General features: G+C 41.3%; 1 protein-coding gene across 7 annotated transcripts in view; it reads right to left on the bottom strand.

The window, feature by feature from the left end:
- Window positions 1–17563, bottom strand: part of kug (FAT atypical cadherin kugelei) — a 488225-nt gene that overhangs the window by 250163 nt on the left and 220499 nt on the right. For 6 of the 7 annotated variants that reach the window (XM_087353699.1, XM_087353698.1, XM_087353702.1 and 3 more), the window contains one exon: window positions 1797–5456. In XM_087353699.1, the coding sequence (XP_087209825.1) occupies window positions 1797–5370 (3574 nt within the window). In that variant the 5' untranslated portion in view covers window positions 5371–5456. Of the gene's footprint in view, window positions 1–1796; window positions 5457–6952; window positions 7038–17563 lie in introns of those variants that run through there. The other variant, XM_087353700.1, reaches the window with a different exon arrangement.

Raw genomic sequence — 17563 nt, 5'->3', positions numbered from 1 at the left:
TGTACGTAATTTTTGGGGTTGGAATAAATACGATTAAAATGAGGGTACCAAGTGACATTCACAAATAAAAAAATATAATATATTTAAACCATCGTATGCTCTTACAAAGTAATCATTTTATCATAAATTGCGTTCATATTTACATTCGGGCGTGATTCGAATCAATGGCCATGATAGTAATCCCCCATTCTAATCGACGTGAGTTAGGAAAAACGTTTCACGCATTTAGATGTACCTAGACGGGGTGAGAGATGATCATTTTTCGGTAGCAATGTTACGATAGAGAGGACTGGAAAGGAAACTGAAACTATTTGCGCTCTTTTGGTTCCTGGATAATTAAAAAACACGATCTGACGGAAAAATCAATTTAGGTTTACCACAACATAAAGCAAAATTCGTATAGCAACAACTTGAACCGGTCCACATCCTAAAACTGTTAACGGTGACACTGCAATGAACAGAAAGTTGAAACCCCATCTGACTCAGTATCTTCTCTATTTTTATAACGCCCGGGCCAGAAATCAAATTACTAAAACCGGCAGCGAGGCATATGTATCACAAGCCTCAGTTATCAAACGCTATCAAGTTGGAGGTGGTCTACAGAGTGTTCAGACTGAGGTCTGTCGTGGTTAACCTCTGAGCGAATCGCGTAGTTCAGGACAGGAACCAGCGCCAAGCTCATGTGAACAAGATACAGAATTCTCGGGTTCCACAGAAGACGTGGAATATCTCTACTAGTTCATCCTTCGAAGCCAAAGCTCGTATAAACATTATATATGAATTCAGTCCGTACCGCAAGGAAAACATAATTCTTCACATCTGTCGTGTGAAATTATCTATTAATCTGTATTAATTTTTAAGAAAATATGAACACTAAGGTATTTTAAACATCACAAGGGATGGAGAAATTTCAATAAATAGCCTACTTAAAAGTGATCAACGCTTTTGATGTATGGCCAAGTAATATTTGAGACTGAGAACTGTAACGTCATATAACGCTTCAAGCAGCTAGGAGAAGTGACATTCCTGCGACTGATTCCCAAATGCACAGTTGCTGGTGTCAATGCAGGATTCGTGGTTTCCTGCAGCTCTTTAAGCGTAAAGTTACACGTGCTGAATTCAGAACGCAAAGCAGCATAGAACTACAAGGCGCGTTCATTCAAACGCGGCGACCGTAAAATCTCCGTCCGAATCAATCAGCTTCAACGTGGGCCTTTCCAATTTTTTTGAAATTAAAAAAAAATCAATCTCGTTGTACGGATGAGTTGGCAGATATATTCCACAGGTTACAAATTAAAGTACAGCCAGGGTGTGTGAAAACCTTTCATTTCTCACGTTTGCTTTGAAATGTGTAGAGAAGTTGGAATACAAAATTAGTAGGGATGTGGATTTGAGAGGATACTTATGAATAGCTACAGAACGCAGATATCACAGTAAACGTATCGAATTTTAATACATTTAACGTAAGAGCATTTTATGTGCGATGGCGAGAAATCAGTTTTGAGATTAATTATTCGGTTGCATATGACAATAATGTAGAATTTATTTTATTTATTACATGAAAGCTATACCTCATTTTGTGTAGGAAGGGCCAGATCTCATTAAAAAATAGGCCTGGCATGAACCTACACAAACGATTTTAATGATCACTTCTTCACACTTATTTATTTTAACTTATTATGTCAGATTTGCAGTTTTCAAAGCGGTAAAGATGAGCTTGTTGGTTTTCGGGGCTAAGCCCTGAAGATGGAGACTTTTTACGCCTAGAGGTGAGCTATGTGAAAAAACTGTCTTACCTTCATTATCGGTGGAGAAGAGGCCAATCCCGTCGCCGCCTCGGATGGAGTAGGACACCCTGGAGTCATCACCTAGTGGATCTGCGTCAGTAGCCACTACAGTGGTGACCACTGTTCCCACAGGCTGGTTCTCGCGAACCGTCGCTGACACAACAAAATCACTAAACAGCGGCGGGTGAAGATTTTCATTCACATCCACAACTTCAACTACGACGTTCGTGTCCGTGAAGAGGGAGGGGTTACCGCGATCACGAGCCCGCACCGTCAAACTGTGGACTTGCCGCTCTTCGAAATCCAGAGCCAAGGCTGTGCGTATTGTTCCGGAGAGTCGGTCGACACTGAAGTTACCTTCTCCTCCGTCCCCACCTCCAACAAGGGAATATCGAATTTCACCACCTTCACCAACATCCGGGTCAGTTGCACTTACAATAGCCACAACACTTCCTACAGGTATATCTTCCCGCACTTTAACTGTATGGGAAGGTAAAGCAAACGCAGGTGCATTGTCATTTTCGTCATCTATAGTAATACGAACAAGGGCTTCTGAATATAGAGGCGGTTTGTCACTGTACTTTCCACCACCGTCTGTAGCACGAATCTTCAACTCATAAACGTCTTGCCTTTCACGATCCAGACCTGACGCCACGGTGAGAACGCCTGTCACTGGGTTCACAGCAAAGTCCTCAGTGTCTGTCACCAAAGAATACCTCACTTCCGCATTTTCGCCGAGATCTGCATCGGTCGCATTTGCCCTGAAAATTTCGGTGCCGTTTCGGGCGTTCTCAGTCACCCGAAAACTCGCAACGGCTTTCTCGAATTTTGGTGCATTGTCGTTCACGTCTTGAACGGTGATGGAAAGAAATCGGGATGACGATTTCTGCGGCCGGCCTAAATCATACACACTGATGTTAAGATGGTATTTACTCTCGCGTTCTCTGTCGAGGAAACCGATGACCTTCAGTTCTCCTGTATCAGGATCTAAGCGGAATACGGAGTCATGATCGCCATCAGAAATTCCATACACTAACTTTCCGTTGTATCCAAGATCCCTGTCGCGTGCTCGAAGCTTGGCAAGAGAGGTGCCCAGATGAACGGATTCGTTCACGCGTATCTCTACTGGAAAGTCTATAAACTCTGGAGTGTGGACATTTTCCCCGTACCGACTTGGCATCATGGCGAACTCTTCTTGCGGTCCATAGCGTCCAAGCATGTTGTTATTTTTCTCCGCAGCAGCCAACACTTCCGTCAACCTCCTAGCAACCCCCGTGTCTCTACACTGGAAGCTTCCGCTCACGTCAGCTAACACTCTCTCCGGCGACCCTAGATTCTTCTTCCCATTCACTAGCCTGATCATAACACGCATAACGTCCGAGAAATGAGTTCCATCTGTGGCTGTTACATTCACCTCGCGTTCTGACACCTTCACGTCTGCCAAGTCACACGTAACACTCAAGACACCTGATGTCGCATCCAGAGCAAAGCAGCCATCCTCGTTCCCAGAAATAAGTCGATAGCTGATAATGCTACCAGCGTCGAAATCGATTGCTGAGAGAGTAATTACTTCTGTTCCTATCGTTACGTATCGCTGCACGTTTCCAGAACATTCCACTTTCTCGAATTGTGGCCGATTATCATTCACGTCCCTTACCCTGATCTTTACCTGTATTTCTGTTTGGCGGCGGTATGGAAGTCCCCAGTCAGAGGCTCGTATCCTCAAAATGTATTCACGCCTCATGGATTCGTAGTCTAAAACAGTAGTTGTGCGCACAACACCCGAAAAGTGATCGATTTCAAAAGGCACAGGGTTAAGGTTTACAATACTATATGATATATACGCGTTCTCACCAGAGTCTTTGTCCCTAGCCGTAACCCTGGTAACAGAGGTACCAGCAGATTCGTTCTCGTCCACCCAGACAACGTCTTCCGGAGGATCAAACAAGGGGTCGTTATCATTAGTGTCCATTACATTTACCTTCACTTTTGCAGACGACTGCTTCCTAGTGCCAGCATTTCCCTGGTCTATTGCTGACACGGTCAGCGTGTAAAACGCCTTGTGCTCGGCGTCCAACGTTTCTGCTGTATACAACATACCAGTATCTGGATTTATGTGAAACTCACCGCCCTCATTTCCACCTACAATTTCGAGGAATACTTGTGCATTCTTTCCTTCATCCGCATCTGTCACTTTCAGACGGATAACCGGAGTGTTGACAGGGGCTGTTTCCGGTACATCGACTTCGTATATTTCTCGGTCGAACACAGGAGCGTTATCATTGAGATCGGCAAGATGGACAGGCACCGACTTATAAGTTTGTCTAGACGGGACACCTTTGTCTGTAGCCTTGAGTGTTAAATTATAACCTTGTGGTGCACTTTCCCGGTCTAACAGATGCAATACTTCAATGTTATATTCACCACTTTTACCTCCAGTTTCTTCAGCTGATCGAATTCTGAAATGCCCGTCTGGATCGCCGTCGACAATCTCCAGGCTCTGAATTTCACCGTGTATACCTTGGTCCCTGTCAATTACACGGACTATTGCATATATATCTGCATTGGAGTGTTCTACGATGTCAGGTAAATGGTGGACGTATATCTCAGGCGAGTGCAAGTTCACCTGCTGAACTTGTATAGTGATCTTCGCTGTACTAGCCTTGCCAACTGTGCCTGATCTGAAAAGAGCACCCCGATCCTGTCCGATAACAGTCAGTTCATGCCGAGACCTTTCAGCATACCTCAAGGGCCTCGTAAGTGAAAGTACTCCAGTCATCGGATGCACAGAAAACTGTTCCTGGGTCTCATGAAAGCTGTAATATATTTCACCGTTCCTACCCAAATCAGCGTCCTCGGCGGACACACGTAGAATGCTCCGATGTAACGGGGTGTCCTCCGGAACAGTGGCTTCGTAATCAGTCGGATAGAAGAGGGGATTGAGGTCATTTGTGTCCAGCACCTTAACGACCACCGTCGTGTCCACCTCCATTACACTCTTCTTGTTCCGTCCTTCTCGTCTCGTTCCAGTCGCCCGCACTTCTAACACGTATTTATCTTTTCGTTCGCGGTTCAGAACGTCGACATTACCTGTCCGAGTTCGCAGAAGCAAGAAACAGAAATCGCCAACTAACCTTTCCTCTGGTTTGAAAAACTTGTCTCTGTCACCACCAACGATCTTGTAGCGGATTTCGAAATCTGGATCATTCTCGACCGTTGCGATACCCATCCTGTCTTCCACTGTGACGTAGGTTTTCCCCACGGAATTCTCCGGGATACTGACATTGTAAAGTGTCCGAGTGAATTTAAATTCGGGCGGAGCGCGAACAGTGGTTGCTGGGGCATCATTCCGAGGATACGATGTTGACGTGCTGGGAGAGGGTGTTGACGTTGTCGTTGAAATGTTGGCGGAAGTAGCCTTGCTGAAAGGATCAGCGGAGCTACTGCTAAAGCTGCTGGTAGTACTTGTGACGGTTGACGGAGACACCGTTGTGCTGTCTCCGCCTTGTGACACCCGCAGAAGCAATGACAGGGTTGCCAATAGCCAGAAATATTTAGGAGGGTGGGGCCACCGTAACTCCATCCTGCCTTGAATACACGGCAGTGTCGATGGGTTTCAGCTCATGTTAACGGACAGCCCCGGACGAACATCTAAGCGAGTGGCGGAATCTGTAAACAGAGAAAGAAAACGTCTACTATGTGGTGGCCTAATGCACGCTGTTCGTTCAATTAAGTACAAATCATCGGTTTAAATTGTCAGAAACAGCACACGTACATAATTATAATCGCTCAAAAGGCTAATAATTATAGCTGCTGACTATCATTGGGTATAATACAAATAAATAATTGTACTGAGTATAAAATAAAAGTAAAAGTCGATATTTTGGCATAAATGAATTCGTCATTCGCAAAACCATGCTTTTTTTTCAGTGCGATATTCAGCAGTTCCTACAAGTGACACAATCCTGGAAAAACTGGCAGGAAGGAAATTCTGACTTGGGCGATCCCAAAATACGTCACGACACTAAATTCGTGTGGGTTTCTTGGATGTTTTCTTTAGCTCTCTAATGACACACAAACTTCTGCAGTAATATTTCTGCTATTCCAGCACCAAGCAGACCTATGCATGCAAACCTGTGTCACGATAATACATTTTAAAAGACAGAATGCAAATCGCAATTGAAATTCACAGAGGGTATACGAGGAGAGCTAGTGTGGTTTGAAGAAAGACGAAATTACGAAACTGTTAATTAAAGAAATAATAAAACCAGACTGCAGCCACTGTTATTAAAGAAAAATGCCAATTGTTTCGTGTCCATGCTGTGTACTGGAACGAAACTCCATTCTACCCATTAACGAGAGACACGATCTGCAAATGTATCGTATAGGCCTACTTATTATTTTAATGTCACACTTCCTGCCTTCCTTCGAATTTCACATCAGTTCCTCGGATCATATTAGCACCATTCAGAAATATCCCAGTAAAACAATGAACGTCTGAAGAAAATATACATGACAAAACTGACCCTTCGTGTTGAGTAAAAGAGCAGACTTCAGTCTTATTTAGCGCAACTCGTGGGCCTTGGTAAGTTTCATTACAGATACAATCTTCTGATAAAGGTTATTTACACTACGAGAGTTACATTGCATAATCAGATTTTCCATTTCCTTGTATTACGAAAAATATTCACCTCGTCAAAACACGTTTCGAACAATTTCTTTGGGTCTTAATGGCGCCTATAAATTCTCACGAATCAGTTTCACGGTTACCAATCTTTGACATGACCGTAAGAGTTCGATGTCAGATTCGTATTAACAATTAAGGCAACACGAAGCAAAACTGAAATCGTTTAAACATCGTTTACTTCAGACTTCCAATGCCAAAATACGTCAAAATCGATTGAATGGTTTCAGAAGTTAAGATGCGGACATACCGCCAGATGACGAACTTCCCTTATATGCGATCATACTGTCCACTGTTTGCAAGGTGGCGCATAACAACGTGGAAAAATATTAGTCCATATTTCTGCACTCCAACATTCGTAGACGTTAATGCAAATGTAATTACCTGTTCGTGTTCCAATGCACTGATTCACATTACGAAAATGAATTAAAGTTACAACAAAAACAAATGTAACGTAGTTTTAAAGTAACTTGTATTTTACCTTTCCCCTGCTGAGAGAGACGTGTACGATGAAAACCACGGCTTTGAGAATCGCAAAACCACGAACTGTTCTGTCTATTTCAGCAGGTAGCTGGGGAACCACACACAAACAGACATACGTGAATGTGTCCGTATTACCTTACACGAGCGCGCTGTTTCCTGCAGTCTACACATCAAAGTAGCGACTGGTATCAGTGCGACGCGGCAAAATTTAGACCCAGCCTCTCGGTTTTATCAATACTCGGGGAAACAACAGAGGCGGACTGCCTGCTCCATTAGCAATGTAACCACACGTGGCCATCCAACCTACATACAAGTAATGAATTTGTTTGCAAATATTAAGTAAAATAGAGCGTTGTACGGAATTAATTACAGAAGTTCAATAATGAAGTAACACGATAAATGTGCAGGAATTCATCAACTGAAACCACGAAAAATCACAGTCATGATAGCAGTCTCCAGAACGACAGTGGAGCCCAGGACCTGAAGCGAACAAAGACGTTCGGTGGACTAGCGTTGTCGCCTAATTAATTGAGAGCTACGTTCTTATTTACTTCTACAGGTAAACCATCGTCTGCAGACCCTCATTCGTAATTGGGACCTCAGGAATAGGACGCAGAAAGGCCAACCGCGCCGACATAGGCCATGACGTCATATTTCAGCAAGTTCTCTACGTACCAAACTGGCGCAACCCGTTTGCAGGATTTGAGGCTTTCACAGCGGCAAGTCTTATGATTGCCGTCTACTGGGTCGTTGCGTGGAAATCTACCAGCCAGACAGACAAACAGACTAGACTTATCTCCTGCGATTCTTGGAAACGCGAAGTTACGTATAAATTGTGTCTGGGGTCTTCTGCTATACGCATAGCGAGAATAGAAAATTGCGTCCCTCCAGAGGGTTACGCTCATCCAAATATGATACCCCATATACAGTGACCTTCATGTCCATTTGCTGAAGATGCAAATACACTATCATTACAGATTAAAACCTTTCGTTGCAAGTTAATAGGACAGCAAATATTACACTGGATAGAAGTCACAAATTGTTTTCCGTTTAGAAGACAGTTTCGTATTTTCATGTTTGCTTGCGGACCGCGCGGTAGAACGTCGACACACCGGAAGACCGCTTGTGTCCACTGACAGCTCTTCTTTTGTGATGGCATGTTCGTTTTTTTTTTTTTGTGTTTCTTTTTTTTTTTGGGGGGGGGGGTTAATTAACGATACGGATAAAGGGAAAAACGGGGAAAGACGGGTGGCGACAGGACAGACAAATTAAAAGAACTGGAAACGAATATAGGAGAAAGGCCGTGAACGAACACAGAAAAGAAAGATATGAAAGCGACTGGGGGAAAAACTGAAGAAACCATTCGTGCCCAAATTTGAAAACATTTCTTTCTTACATTAGTTTAAAAATTAAAGCTGTAGTTCTTATAAAGTCTGCACTTTGTGTCGTCTGACGACTTTTTTTACAGAGAAAACTGGTAAAATTATGTTTCAGTCCCATGAAAAGTAGCAGTTTACATTGCATCGACAGTAACCAAAATTAAATTCGCCCGACAATATGCGGTGTGAATTCAAAACCGTTCAGTAATTTCGGAGACATGTCCTTCCCAATGTCCTAGCATTTTTCGCACTTCGTTGAGAAATAAGAGTTTCAAGTGGACAGTGTTGCTTTTCACCCACATAATCTGGCTGAATACCTGCGTAAAAAAATGTTACAGCATATTGAAAGCCAGTACAACTCTGCATAAAGCTCACATCTGGGAAGAGGGCGGGTCGAGATATGACATATTACATATGATTAGGCGCCAACGTTATCTCCCTCAGACGATAGTTATCAAGAATATGATGCAATGTGGGCTCCATGCAGGAGCTACACTTCGCATGACACACCTCTGGAGCCTCTCGTTATCTTTAAAAACCATGCAAACCTGAATAAAATACTGTCTGGCCGTCTAACAAGAAATTACCAGGTTTTATACCGGTCACATGCAGCGAGGATATTTGTTGTGTATTTCTGTCTACCTTCACCTCCGAGAAGATCAAGTCTTTGAACGTAAAATATACCTCGGAATCCAGGTTTAATACAACGTGATGAAAGATTGTCTAAATCCCTAGAATAGCAATGCATTGTCCAAAATTAGAACCCATAAAACGCCTGGTTAAACAAACCAAGACACGTACCCTGTGTACAGAACTGAATTGTCTGGGTGTGAACAGAGCTTATGTTTGTAAAGGTACACCGTGAATCTATGGCGAAGGTGTGGACGTCTCTCTTTGGACAAGAGAAAACTTACAAGTGCAAGCATTACGTCAGATTTCTGACGTGACAACGCGTCGGAGAGGGAGCGGACACGATCCGACTGGCACAGTCCTGTTATTTCAATGCGTCCACTGAGTTTCCGCTACGCACGAGTTGTGTCGGTGTTTCCTGACAGCTGTCTGATACAGGGGCTCCAGTTTTGAGAAGTTGTGGCGAGTCACTAATGTCGCTGAGCATAACTCTCAAGCTACTATGGAAATAAACCGTTGATGCATCCACACAGAGGCTGTTACTACCGCTCTTTCCTCCACCGACATCGGAAATCAGATTCCCTTCACGCAGCAACTATTACATTCCCTCTCCTCTTGCCCTACAACAGAGGCCACCATAAAGAAGCAGAACTGTAGAGTACCAATATATGAAAGTTCACTTCCCCGCAACGCATTTCTTTCTCGCAGGCTTCATGTTCTTTCAGAATTAATTACTCTTTTCTTCCTTTGTTAACACAGTAGTCTCAGGTTCCCCGTATGGGTAATTATGGATGTTGCAATAATCATGTTACCATGTGTACAGCTACGATTCATTCAATGTATCGGATTACGGCCGAGTCGGTAACAGGCTGCACTGCTTCGTCACCGAAATTAGAAGCAAGCCTAATAGTAGCACGATGTGGGCGAAGGGAAGAAGGGTGACCAGGTAACTAGATGAGCAGTCAGAGGGCAGAGGCGAGATAAACCAAGACACTGACGCCATGGACTAGAGCTCTGCTTCAGAGATCCTCAGCTAGTCAAAAAATTCCTTGTATTTCATGAAACAAAAATGTTCATTAGCGTGTACACAAAATACCGATAATCCTGAGCCAGATTAATCCAGTACACACTGTTCAACCTTGTTTCCAGAAGACCCATTTATAATCTCCTCCCATCTACGACTAGATCTTCTAGTGATCTCTTCCTTTCAAGCATTCCAACCAAAATTGTGTACGCATTTCTCATCTCTCCCATTATATATGTCCAGCCTATTTCGTCGTTCTTGATTTGATCATCCTAATAACATCTGATTAGCAGCACAATGTATAAAACCTCTTTTTGGGCAAAATTTTCAAGTCTCTATCACGGACCCCTCTTAGATCCAAATATTTGATCAGAACCTTGTTTTCAAACATCTTAAATGTGCGTCAATCCCCTGATGTGAGCGCGAAGGTTACAAACCTTTTGCGTATTTCAATGTTCATGTTATTAGACAGAACGCGGGAAGACATAACGTTATAAACAAGCATAAGTCTAGTCTAAATTTCCGCCTCGGTTCCTGCATTTACGTGAAGTGGATATAGAAGAAGAAGAAGAAGAAAGCAGAGGGTTCAAAGTGAATGAGAGAGATGTGTTTCACGCGTTTCAGAGTAAAAGGAAAAGGGTTCAGCACTCCTTGAACACATGTCGACTGGTAGACGCGAGATGGCGGTCGATTTACGAGGGGGGAAATGGATGTGCACTCGACGATAACTACCAACTGGTAACCTGGAAGTAGTTTCGGATAGAAAACCCTATCCCTTACGTCAAGGGTTTAAACACCTTAGAGACCTAGGCTGCATTCACCCTTTCCTATCTACTCGCAAACCGCTGAGATGTTTTATTATAACTTCGTGACTATTCATTAGAAATTCTGTCAATTTACGAAAGCGAAACAGACTGGTATTTACCGGAAAGTTAATAATCTTCTCCAACAAATTTGTTCATTAAAATTCTGATTTCTGACGTAGCCATTCATATCATACCCTACGGAGAAACAGCATTACAACAATTTACATATTGGATGGCCACATTCGGCCCGGGGAGCTCTGGCTTAAAACCCTTAAACCAGACTGAAGTCTTTACATACACCACCAACTCAATGCACCGTTTGGTAATATCGTTGGCCGATTCTCAGAGGCTTGGAGGCCATCTTGACGAATTTTCTTCAGCACTGTGCAACCTTAATTGCAACGAAGATATTAAGTTTGTCTGGGCCGAGTATTTTATTGCAACATGCTTTATGAAATTTTTAATATAACTCGGTTCACCGCAGTAATAAATTAAAAACGGGGAAATTAAATTCTGCCTTTCTGTTGCATATCTGTGGATTCAAACAGTTCACAACCACAAACCATGTTATAAAAAATGTAGTTCATAAAAATGTGTGTTTTATGTATTTCTAAATTTCATTCTCCATATGCAGCAGAGACTTTCCTGGCGAGGTAACAGTCATTCAAAATGGTCAAGACATTCTCCGCCTTTTTTAAAAAAGAAGGCCCAATTCCATGTTGATACGCACAATTTAAAACACTATACATTTCATACAAAATTTACTTCAACTTGAGATTGCATAAGGAACGTGAAAGTAGAACTGGGCCCACATCCTACAGCTTACTTGCCGTTCCATGTTCTTACATAACATAAAAAAGAGAACTCAATGAATTTATAATGCATAAACCTGCAAACAGTCCGTACAAATGTACGATTTAAGAAACGAGGTCTAGAAATGATTTTCCAAGAAGCCTATACCAAATACTAACCCCACACAGAAGCGGCGAGAAGTGTTTCCACTGGAAATACCGCTTCCAGTTAACGGCGGGAGGTTCGTGGTTAAGTATTTGTCCGAATCCTAAACAACGAAGTTCATATTCTAACATATCGTTATGCTAGGCTCATTTCGTCCGATGGTTAGCAGTGTTTAATTCTCAGTGAGCAATTTTTCACATCGTGAAAGCAGCTCTAGCTCACCGAAAAACAAATTTGAGTCAAGGCGGCATAGCCATTACATTACGTTTGAAGGAAATACCAGTACGTTTCAGTTACGTGAATTTAAGTATCATATTCGTTCGTTAACATTAAATGCAACTGTAAACATGATTAATACTTCATAACAGTCTTTACGGCAAATATGATAACGTTCAAATCTACACAAAATACGAGTATATTAGAACATTGCTTAATTACACTTCTTTGATTTGACTGGCCATCTACCACAACTTGCCTCTGACTTCCGAAATTATAAATTTAACAAGCTATCTGATTTTGAAGAGAGAGGTCAAGAGATGTCTTCGCCACTGCAAAAACAGAATTGCCTTCGGGGTGGCCTCTCTCCTGACCAAGTCGTATCAGTCTAACTTTTCTATTCATCTCTGAACAGTTTACGACATATGTAGCCAATGAAAATTAAAATCTTTTCACAGAAAGGGTTAATTGGGGTTGGGAATGACATAAAACAATACATTACGGAGAAACGAGTAACTTTCGATACACAGATACGATGCAAGAACATTAATCCTGGCGATAAGATACGGTTTAGAAAAAAATCCACTGTTCTGGTGGTGAACATTCAGATTCTTTAATACCGCGGAGAGAGATCAAACTTTTTGGCCAGCAGCTGGGTTATAATTTTAAGTACACAAAAGTTCCCCCTTGACCCATCTCCTGGGAAAAATTGGTTGCAGTCCGCGGGGTTCTTTAGTTCCCACCCAAGTACGCGCTTACAGATACAATTCATTGCTCCTCAGCTCAAGTGACAAAGTTTTTCGAATGGCGGAAAATGTATTTAAACAGAAAACCAATAGGCTGCATCCATCAGAAAAGCAAACACTTACGAGTACACGTGGACAGAAACCGCGCCTCAACCACAGAATAACATTTCCTCCTAACCAGAAGAGTGAGATGTCTTCAATACTCCCCACATCAAATGCAACTTCTATTACTTCGTATTTTCTTTTTCACTAAGACGGAAAAAGATAGTTACTACCTACCAGTACCCTCGTTTTCTCCTGTCACACGCAACTGGCACAACTCCCTCTGGCATCACTGTGCATCATCTTGAAACCAGCGTCGCTCACGCTTTTCAAGATGGAGAGCGTCTTCTTAGCTGTCACGTTCCTCTGACACGCGTCCACGACAGATTCCAACCCCCAATGGCCACAACCCTAACAACACTGAAATCCACCCCAATCCAACCGAGACTGAATATAGTCCGGGTTTCTTTTACTGTCCCAAGGGAAATGTATTTTTCCCTTTACCGTCTTACATCTTCCCTGCCTTACTGATTACAGCTTTCACCGCAACTCAAATATCTTGCACTTAATAATATTTATATTAAGCAAAAAGTTATTTCTCCTTCAATATACTAAAACTCTGGCCCACTAGACAACTGTTTCCAGGAATGCTTCGTAATGAAATACGAGCAGAGAAGGGCAACACAGACGAGAAAAAAAATTGCGGAAATGCAGGATAGGGGCGATGAGTAACAGCAACATGACAGACGAAAATATTGCTGAATATTTCAAGATGTCCAAATGATCTTATTTAAGTTTGTGAAGAGAATAAAGAAGAGGATGAAGTTGTTTAGATCTTTTTCGCTCAACTTCAATTACAGAAACATAACGTTCCCTACAGAAAAAGCGAAGAAAGCATTTAGAAATAAAATTGCAAGATACGTAGTAGATCATATTTCAACTTCGTTTCTTGCTATTTGAAGAATCCTGCAGCCCCTGTCGTATTTACGAGCCTAATTTACATTATGAAGCCAAGGTTACAAAATATAAGGCGAGAAAGAAGGGTTGAATAGGGTGTGGCATTTTTAAAATGATATATAAGAAACTGTTTTTATTGGTTATATTGACTGAAGTATGTTTACGTTTTAAATTTTAATATCTTACATATCCATTCAAACCCCAGTAATGAAAAAACGCCGAACAGGGAACGTTAAGCCCAGATTCTAGGAACACAGAATGTTTTCACCAAGACCTATGCTATAAATCACTGCCCCCAATTCAGTTATCGATGTATCAGATAGGCAGGCCTCTTCAATTCGCTAGAATTTCATCTCAGTTACAGTACGCCAATTCAATTTCACGCCTATTCGCACAATGATAGGCACATCTCCAATCAATTTCACAAAAAAGTTATGTTAATGTTATAGAACCAATATTTTAATCAGAATTTTATAAACATCAATTTACTGCCAGAGTGGGGCTGTTTGTATCCAAGCAACATGAAATAACAGGAAATGAAGTAGACCTAGCAGGGAGATACGGAGTAGTGGATGAAGATCCTTGTACTCACCACCCAGGAGTTCGATTTTCAACAGGGACTGGGATGTCTACGCCATGACAGTTTAAAGTAAACTTTAATAGCCCAATAACAAAAAATAATACCTCTGTCTTTGACAAAAGATGTTGCAACTTTCAACAAAGTTTTAAAATTTAGCAATAAAAATTGTTTTCATCTGTCAAATCCTTTCTAGAACAGCGGGTCATATCTCAAGACTCTCGAATTCAAATGGAAGTTACATTTGAAAGCTGGTGCAACTGCAAAGTGAATCTACATAAATAGCAGGAGAAGGCATCACATGAAACAAAGCGGCCTCGGCACTGTATCTTGTGAGATTAGAGTGCAGCGGAGTATAATGGTATCCCATGCGAGACAAACCCATTATTAATTCTGAAGTTCGCCCTACAGTTCCTCTGGAAGACATATTCACAACCGACGGAACATAGTTAAGTTTCGTCTTCCAGTCCTTTGACATAAGCAACTCATTCTCACTAGGTAGCAGTCGACTGTAAGCAAAGCAGAGCGTGCCTCGTCTCCTGTACAGTTTTCCGAAGTCTGCGTCGCTTTGCCAGTTGTATAGTGTTCTTATCTACCATGCGCAAACCGCCTCTGAAATTGACAAAATAATCAGGGCAAGAACTGCCGATTCTGTGCTTGAGAGGATAACACGAATGAACACGGTTGTATGGGGGGCAATCTAGAAACAAACAGGGATGAAGTAATGTAAAAGAACTTCTCTACCACTGTAAAATAAATTATCAATAACCAAAATGGGTGAATAAATAATATAAAATACGATGATAGAGTTTCGTCATATTGTGAAAATATATATTTAATTAATTAATCTTGTCCGTCTAATCACAATTTAAAATTTAAAATTAAGATAGTTAAAATACCATGTGATGCTCCTTATCGAAACATTCAATTTACATTTGGAACATCACTTTCTCACTACATGTTTCGGTTCTTAGATGAACCATCTTCAGGTGTGTAAAAATTACAATTATATAAACTTAAAACTTAATCATAATTTCTTATATGCAACTTTTTTGTAGTTGTTTATCAGTTATTAGTGGTGTTCACTTCCAGATTCCATTTTTAATATATTTGAAGTTGTTCTATATATGTGCGTCGTGTTCAAATAAACTTTTAGGTTGGTGAATGTTTTTGTCGATGTTTTTTATATCAGTCTGAGATGAGAGGTGTAGATGAGATCCAACTGTCTGGAAGTACTATCGTATTTGAAATATAAAATACGTTCGATATGATCCAAAAAAAAATCTGAGAACAAGCAGGCATATAGTAAAGTCCTGTGGGTTAAAAGATTAAAAACGAAAGATATACAAAGATTAAATAATGTTAAAGACATTCCCGGTCCCAGTAGAACTAGTTACTCCAAAGTGGGGTTATTTGATGTAAAATACACTACTTGCTGTTATAAAAGGAACTATAGACAAACAACGTATTTTTTAGTTAAGCGATTATCAGCTGCTTTTTAAAGAGCGCTTTGTTCTACGGAATTAATTATTTTAGTATAACTAGTATGACTATAAGTAGGTTTAGTTGGCTCGAATAATTACCGACTGTTACGTTTAACAACTTTTCATTTACAGAATTTTTTGGCGAGGCTCTTTGGCACGTGGTCACAAAAAACCTTATTTTGCCCTCGAGTACAAATATGTCGGCCCCTGTACAATTAACACCAATAGGTTACTGACGTATTCTGAAAAAAAAAACACGATGACAATGTAGGGCGAAAGTAAGACATTATGAATCTGGTCGTTATTCATTCACCTTCTCCGGATCGAACACCCTTGTCAGAGGGGACTTGCTTTCATTTAGGGTAAGTTTAATTCTTCTTCTCCCCTCTTACAACGACAAATATCCTCCCGCAGGTAGAATAAATCCCGAGCCACATTCAGTATATACGGAATATATGTATATACGAAGACCGAACATCAGTGCAACAGGTTTTCAGCAACACAGGAAGAAGTAGGTGGCGTTAATTTTGTAGAGTATGTAGCTGCCTACATAGACTGAAATATTTCCCCACGACAGCACACATACGTGCAGTGGAAAAACAGTAATTCCAGGTCCGCTGAATCCAGAGAGGCCCACTCAACCGCACGTAAATTAAGCTTTATTCCCACCTCTCCATTCCAAGTTATTGCATAGATTTGAGCAATTAAAAGCTTTCGGTCCCTTGTCGTTATAGGTAAACTTCCTAAAGCAAAGGATTTTCATAACAGTTCCCATTTAAAATCCTTACTAAATGCGATAACAGTACAACAAAACAAACTGTTATTATTAGGTCCAGGTCTAACAGTATACATTCTTTTTTAGATGATATTAGAACAGACCTCAAAGCAATAAAGTAGGAGGCTTAGAGAAATTCGGTTAGAGAGTGTGGAATTAATTCATGTGGATCAGAACAAGTACCATTGGTGGGTCATTGTGGACACGGTATGTACCCTCAGGTTCCATAAGGGCCGGGGGATTTCTCGACTAGCTAAAAACCTATTATCCTCTCAAAAAGGCTTCCTCTCCATGGAATTGTTCGATATTGGCTACAGGTCGGCGTTCATACAACGAGTAATTTAGCTTTTGTCATGTTGGTAAAATGACAAGTAGGCCTGTCTACAGAAGTGGTTTCTGCATGATAAAAACAGATTAATTATTAAAAAAATCTGATGTGTGATTTTACAGAAATTAATCCTCTAGCAGATATAATCATAGTAGTCAGACTACGTGTCACATCTGTCGAACCCCCCTGATATTAGTGGGAAGCAACCCTGATTACTAAGCAATAGTGAAATAATCTCAACCCGATAGCCGCACCCTTTCCTCAGTCTCCCAGGAAATCTCTGGCATAATATGTCCATACCGTCAGTTTGTCTGTGTTGACAAGTCGGTTGAATCACAGTTATTTTCAATAGCTCGGGTGTGTATTTATAATAACGGCCCATTAATTATTCTGTCATGCAATATTAATCCCTATTATATTACTCACGCCGTGCTAAAGAGTATCTGGCCCCGGAAAATGTTCCCCGAAAGGACGTCTTTTGTAGTTTCACGCTGAGTTCCTTACCAAGGTCATATAGATGCTTTTGAAATGATGGTGATAAGTTCCAGTTGCACGGATTTTACGGATGTCACCTTCCATTTCACAACCCGCATGCGCGTAATTTCAGTCCGAAGTTTTGCATCTGTCAAATGGTATCGAATCTTCAATTAGTAAACATGTTCCTCTTACATGTCAAAGACTGAAGTAC

This window comes from Zootermopsis nevadensis, unplaced genomic scaffold (assembly GCF_977971745.1).
Source record: "Zootermopsis nevadensis isolate Lab colony 2312 unplaced genomic scaffold, Znev_1.0 Znev_ptg000022l, whole genome shotgun sequence".
Classification (NCBI taxonomy): domain Eukaryota; kingdom Metazoa; phylum Arthropoda; class Insecta; order Blattodea; family Termopsidae; genus Zootermopsis; species Zootermopsis nevadensis.
Note: the sequence above shows the minus strand (reverse complement) of the source record. Positions and strands in the feature narration are given on the sequence as shown.